The 6280-nt window shown below is 54.9% G+C and overlaps 1 protein-coding gene and 5 non-coding genes across 6 annotated transcripts; 1 reads left to right on the top strand and 5 right to left on the bottom strand.

Moving 5' to 3' along the window:
* Positions 1-489: 489 nt before the first annotated feature.
* Positions 490-2041, bottom strand: UBC (ubiquitin C). Its single transcript, XM_065646284.1, has 2 exons — positions 1982-2041; positions 490-1488 (listed from the first exon to the last, which is right to left on the bottom strand). The coding sequence occupies exon 2, from the start codon at positions 1480-1482 to the stop codon at positions 565-567; it is 918 nt and encodes a 305-aa protein (XP_065502356.1). The 5' UTR covers positions 1483-1488; positions 1982-2041; the 3' UTR covers positions 490-564.
* A 1953-nt stretch (positions 2042-3994) lies between these two features.
* TRNAA-UGC (transfer RNA alanine (anticodon UGC)) lies at positions 3995-4066 on the bottom strand. Its single transcript has one exon. It is a non-coding gene; the product is annotated as a tRNA-Ala (tRNA).
* Positions 4067-4402: 336 nt separating this feature from the next.
* On the bottom strand, positions 4403-4474 carry TRNAD-GUC (transfer RNA aspartic acid (anticodon GUC)). Its single transcript has one exon. It is a non-coding gene; the product is annotated as a tRNA-Asp (tRNA).
* A 218-nt stretch (positions 4475-4692) lies between these two features.
* On the bottom strand, positions 4693-4765 carry TRNAF-GAA (transfer RNA phenylalanine (anticodon GAA)). Its single transcript has one exon. It is a non-coding gene; the product is annotated as a tRNA-Phe (tRNA).
* A 399-nt stretch (positions 4766-5164) lies between these two features.
* TRNAD-GUC (transfer RNA aspartic acid (anticodon GUC)) lies at positions 5165-5236 on the bottom strand. Its single transcript has one exon. It is a non-coding gene; the product is annotated as a tRNA-Asp (tRNA).
* Positions 5237-5455: 219 nt separating this feature from the next.
* TRNAA-UGC (transfer RNA alanine (anticodon UGC)) lies at positions 5456-5527 on the top strand. Its single transcript has one exon. It is a non-coding gene; the product is annotated as a tRNA-Ala (tRNA).
* Positions 5528-6280: the final 753 nt, after the last annotated feature.

Raw genomic sequence — 6280 nt, 5'->3', positions numbered from 1 at the left:
AAAAATACTTGAGTGGAGATTTCCCTTTCAGCCAGTGTTTTTACAGGATAAGGGAGCAGTTCTGCGAGATTGCAGCAGCCAGGGCTGGCTGCCAGCCCTGGATGAAACTCCAGAATCACCCTTTTTTGGGCTGTTGCTGTGAATGCAAAAACCCCAGGGGAAGGACCTGCCAATGACTGGGCAAAGCAGCACAACTAAAGCCTCCCAGCTGAAACACAGTGGCAGTGTCACATCATCCACGCGCTTACACAACGCCAACAGCTGCATGACATCGACGGGCAGGCACTGAACTCCAGCCAGGTACGAGAACACTTACACAACCCCAGGAAACCGCAGCTGAAGGAGAAGTTGTGCTTGCCAGGCACATGTAAGCTTTGTGTAAGGCGGTTTTGCAATACCTTTGTCTGAAAAGTTATATAATTACACTTATTAAACCACCAGATTTGGCCAATGGCATAAATAGGTGTTCACATAACTCAAGACAGAGACTTCTGCAGATGCAACAACTTTATTGGAATGAACAAGTGCTGACAAACTTCTACTTGGAAGCAACAGCCAGCTAGTTCAGTTACCACCCCTGAGGCGCAGCACGAGATGCAGAGTAGACTCCTTCTGGATGTTGTAGTCGGACAGGGTGCGACCATCTTCCAGCTGCTTGCCAGCAAAGATCAGCCTCTGCTGATCAGGAGGAATGCCCTCCTTGTCCTGGATCTTGGCCTTCACATTCTCAATGGTGTCACTGGGCTCAACTTCCAGGGTGATGGTCTTGCCGGTCAAGGTTTTCACAAAGATCTGCATGCCACCCCTGAGGCGCAGCACAAGATGGAGAGTAGATTCCTTCTGGATGTTGTAGTCAGACAGGGTGCGTCCGTCTTCCAGCTGCTTGCCAGCGAAGATCAGCCTCTGCTGATCAGGAGGAATGCCCTCCTTGTCCTGGATCTTGGCCTTCACGTTCTCAATGGTGTCACTGGGCTCAACTTCCAGGGTGATGGTCTTGCCGGTCAAGGTTTTCACAAAGATCTGCATGCCACCTCTGAGACGTAGCACCAAGTGCAGGGTGGATTCCTTCTGGATGTTGTAGTCAGACAGGGTGCGACCATCTTCCAGCTGCTTGCCAGCGAAGATCAGCCTCTGCTGATCAGGAGGAATGCCCTCCTTGTCTTGGATCTTGGCCTTCACGTTCTCAATGGTGTCACTGGGCTCAACTTCAAGGGTGATGGTCTTGCCGGTCAGGGTCTTCACGAAGATCTGCATGCCACCCCTGAGGCGCAGCACAAGATGGAGAGTGGATTCCTTCTGGATGTTGTAGTCAGACAGGGTGCGTCCGTCTTCCAGCTGCTTGCCAGCGAAGATCAGCCTCTGCTGATCAGGAGGAATGCCCTCCTTGTCTTGGATCTTGGCCTTCACGTTCTCAATGGTGTCACTGGGCTCAACCTCAAGGGTGATGGTCTTGCCGGTCAGGGTCTTCACGAAGATCTGCATTTTGCTCTGGAAGAAACAAGATCACGGTACTTAAGTCACTCTTCCCTCTGCTCCCATCGCGGCCGCTCCGACCTCGAGCTCTCCCGTGGCAGCGCCCACCCCGCGCCACGCCCTGTGACGTCACAGGAGGCCCCGCCCACAGTCGCGGGGGGCGGGCCCACCCGCCCGCCTCTCCTTCCCGCCCACGGCGCGCGCGCCCGGCTCCATGTTGAGACGCCGCTGCGCCTGCGCGGCCGCCATTTCCCGGCGGCTGCCCGTACCCTCCTCCCTCGCCCATTTCCGCCGCCACCTCGCGGTTCTGCCGCTAAGTCAGAGAACGCCCCGGCCCAGGGCCCGCCCGCAGCCCGCCATCTCCTCAGCCGCATCGCCTTCCCCCCCCCGCCCCCCACCACACACACACCCCCCGCCCGCAACTCAGCCCTGCCGCCACCACGACAAGCGGCGCTGCCCGCCGCTTTCCCCGCGGAGGCAGAGCTAGACCGAGGCACAGGGCACTCACCGCACGGCTCAACAGCACCAACACCCGCGACACTCAAACCCCCACAACTGCGCCACCCCCGCCCCTCCCACTCCTTATATAGCCTCTTCCGCCCCGCCCCCGCCGTTGAGATCACTCCGCCAGGCACTATTTTTCTTGCGGCGCCGCAGATGTACTGTGCGGGTGGAAGGGAGCGAGGCCCGGCAGCGCGGAGGAGTCAGCGCTCCGCGAGGTCAGGCGGCCTGAGTGGCGGGCGGCGGAGAGTGCGCAAAGGAGCGCGGGGAAAAACCTGGCGTGGAACCCTCGGAGCGGGGGAGCTGCGGTGCCTCGGCCGGCCGAGCCTTTCGAGTGTACGTCTAAAGCTTCTCGTCTTACGTTTTACTCAGGGATTTAAGCCCCTACAGTTGAGTCCCTGTTTCAAAAGCGCCTCCTTGATTTTCCATGGGGCAGGGTGAGGGGCAGCTCTGCCTGTGGGCCTTGCCGGGAGGCGGGCCCTGAGGTGCGTGTATAGTGACTGTATGCATATATAGATATATATACATGCACACCTAAAGTGGAGTGTATATCTGAGATACAATGGAGTTTATAACTCAGGACTGAGGCCTTGCCACTGGGGTAAAATCAGTCAGAAATAATAATAATAATGCCTATTTCTTTCTCTGTTCTCACCGAGCATGTTGTGGTAGATCTCAGTTGGCTCCTGTGCCGTCCTGGTCAAACCATCCAGCACTTCAAGGGCATCACTGAGAACAAAATGGGGCTTTGTTTGCGCGATTTGCGAGATTCCATTCGGTTCAGTCCACCTACAAAACCCTGCGTTTGGTGGCACCTGAGAGAAAACACTGCCTGCTAAAAACACGATAACAGCCGCAGCAGCAGGAAGGGAGCGCAGGCCCAGCAACAGCTCTGTGATCAGTTCGAGGGAAAACATTTGCTGACACATGGAGCTGTTTATGGGGGGAAGAGCTCTGGGGAGCTTCTCAATCGCTGCTGTGTTGAGTTTGTATTAAAACTCAGCATTGCAATATTAATGATAACCTCAACCACCGTGGAAGCCTTTTGCTTTCTTCTCAGGTTAGAATCGTGCTTATATTGCGTGCGTTTGGAATTGTACAGACATAAAAGATTGGAATTGCCTTGAGATTTAGGTCTTTCCTCATCTGAAAGTCTGTAAGGATGGTAAGCTTATTCTTTTAGTTACAGAGTGAGGACTTGGGACTGAAAATAGTCAAAAAAGCACATGGCAATGTATTGTATGACAAGATGGATTTTTTTTAGCAGGAAGAAATTAAGGTGATGCAGTGTTGTTCTTTGTCTAATTAGGGTGGGCAGCCAACCACTGAGCATCCTGAGGTAACAGACCATGACCACTGACCAAGACTGATTTTATGTGCCCAAAAGTGTCACTTTGTGAGTATTATTACAAACTCTCTGGGGCAGGAACCATCTCTTTCTCGTATTCACGTGCAGAAGTACAGCAGCCCAGGGAGCCGTTTACAACAGGGAGGTTCACACTTCACCAGTGCTGTGGCCAAACATTTGGCTCAAATTAGCAACTAGAAGGAACACCAGGAAATAAACATCACAGGGAGCGTTTTAACTGCCCTGACAGGAAATGTCATTTTACATCTGTCACTAGTCAGCTCTCCCCGCCAGAGCAAGCTGGATCCGCTGGTGATAATGGTGCAGATAAAAAAACAACCGCAGAGTTGCACAATGCCAGCTCTGCCTATTTCTGGGGTGTCAGGGTTAGCAGGGCAGCAACCCCCGCATTTCAGCGTTTGGTGCTTTTTTCCTCCTGGGCAGCTCTGCATCTGCAGGGCCTTAGTGTGTAAATATATATCCAGAGAGACAGAAGGATCTTGTGTGTTTGCACGGTCCTGAGGAGAACCAAGTGACAAAAAAGCCATTTTTTGCCACTGGGAAACTGCCACCGTGGGCAGCACGTTCACGGTGCAGATTTCTGTTGTTTAAGCCTGGATTAAAAAAAATCACGAGGTTTTAAAAAAAAAAAAAAAAAGGGGGAAAATAAAGTGGAGATGCCGGGGATTGAACCCGGGACCTCATACATGCAAAGCATGCGCTCTACCGCTGAGCTACATCCCCATACGCGGAATCAGTTTTCCTGCCTAGCGGCCAGGTCCGCACCCGGCCGGCGCCACGCTGCCCGGTGAGTCCTTCACCGGGCTGACCGGGACAGCGGCGAAGGGAAGGGACGGCAGAGGGGACACGGGCACGGGAGGGGACACGAGCAGCCGGTGTACGGCGGTGCACAAAGCTACCCGTGAACTTCAGACAGCTCTTAGGAGCATGGGAACGCTCTGCGTTCGCAGACACAAAACTCTGCCTTTTTTTTTTTTTTTCTCCTTTAGGAATCGGAAGATTTCTTGACGAGGTGGGGGGGGAAAAACAACTCTTAGAGGGAAAAAAAACATGCACAACCTCCCCGTCGGGGAATCGAACCCCGGTCTCCCGCGTGACAGGCGGGGATACTCACCACTATACTAACGAGGACGGGTCGACTGCCTTTCTCGCCGCCTCGTTCCGTGCCCGAGACACCCGCCGCGGTAAGAGATTTTTGCCGCAAAAACCCTCCACGCGTCGCTGCCTGCGGTGACACCCGCAGTAACTGCCCCTTTCCCCGCGCGGGGACCGCGGACCCGGCCTCCCGCTGCGCTCAGGAGCAAAACGACCCGCCAATACCCGCGGGGTAAATGGAGGAAAAAAGGCTCTGCCGAAACCCGGGATCGAACCAGGGACCTTTAGATCTTCAGTCTAACGCTCTCCCAACTGAGCTATTTCGGCGGGCAAAAGCCCCCACGCTGGCCGCGGACACGACCCCGCCCAGTGCACATGTGGGTGCCCGCGGCTTCGGTATTTGCCCGCCCAATTCGGGGTTCACCCCCGCGGAGGCAGCACCCGGTTCCTGGGTCGCTCAGGGGTTCCGCCCCCCCTTTCCTTTGCACATGCTTTGCAGTCCCCTGCAAGGCGGGGATTGGACCCCAGGCAACCCCCAAAATACCCGCAGCAGCAGTGGGGTGCTCGGAAGGCACCGTGGGGAGAGCGGTGGACCCCGATCCCCCTTCCCTGGCACAAAAAAGCAGCTTTGTCTGGCGGTCCCGCTGCTCCACCGCCGCCTCTCCGACACAACCCTACGTGGGGGCCGGGCGAGGAAAACGGCAACCGGGGAGCAAAATACACAGCCTCCCCGTCGGGGAATCGAACCCCGGTCTCCCGCGTGACAGGCGGGGATACTCACCACTATACTAACGAGGACAGGCACACGGAATACTTTTCCCGCCTTCCACTCTGAGGCCTCAGCGCGGGAACAGCCCGCACACCCCGCGCTGCTCCGCGGTGCTGCCGGTGCGGAACGCGGGGTGCGCGGAGCGGGGGACGGCGCGGACAGGCGGCGTGGGGCGCCCCGGCCGCCGGGGCTGGCGTGCGGCGAGCGGCGCCGGCGAGATAAGCCGTGTGGAAAATGAGTGCCACGCAGGGGATGTAGCTCAGTGGTAGAGCGCATGCTTTGCATGTATGAGGCCCCGGGTTCAATCCCCGGCATCTCCACTTTTCAACATTATCTTCGTTTTAATTTCGCCTCGCAGGAGTGTTTCCATCCAAGCCAGTTGTTTGACCTTCTCTTGTCCAGTTTCCCAAAGGAGCCGTAATTTCAGTTTTGTAATTTGTAAATACGCTCAACATTTCCCTTGGTTGTTGCTTTGTTTTGTTTTTCCTTCCCTCCCCTGAGCACAGAGCAGTTTGCAAACTGCTGCAATTTTTGCTAGAGAAAGGAGCCCTGCCAGGAGCTCACAGCACCCTCCTGCCTGTGGTTATTGCTAAACACTACAGTGTTGCAGCATTTTTGTTATAAACACACAGCCACAACAAGCTATTTTCTTTCTTGCTTGAAAAAATATACTCATGAAACATCAGCTTTTGTTTATCACTTACCTGTGTCCTGGCACACAGCCCCTGAAGCACGTGGGAGCCATTGGGGTGTGGGGATCCGGCGTTTTCTGTGCTCCAGTTGCACCAGCTTAGTGCAAGGGCAAGAGGGTCCCCGCACAAACCTTCGCACATTGCAGTATTACAACCAACAGCAAATTAACATGGTATTGGCACAGGGTTTAAAAGGTGGAAAAAGGTTAGGTGAAAGGAAAGGTAAACTCAAGCCTTACATTTTCTTCCAAGACTACCAAAATTTCCTGCTGCAAAATCAGCAGATGGTTTGGTTAAAGTCTGCCCCATCTCCTAAAAAGCTGCTGCATTCCCTAAAGTGCTTCAGTCCATGAAAGGCAGGGTGGGGTCAGGAGCTACAGG

Source organism: Caloenas nicobarica, chromosome 16 (genome assembly GCF_036013445.1).
Source record: "Caloenas nicobarica isolate bCalNic1 chromosome 16, bCalNic1.hap1, whole genome shotgun sequence".
In the NCBI taxonomy this organism is placed as follows: domain Eukaryota; kingdom Metazoa; phylum Chordata; class Aves; order Columbiformes; family Columbidae; genus Caloenas; species Caloenas nicobarica.
Note: the sequence above shows the minus strand (reverse complement) of the source record. Positions and strands in the feature narration are given on the sequence as shown.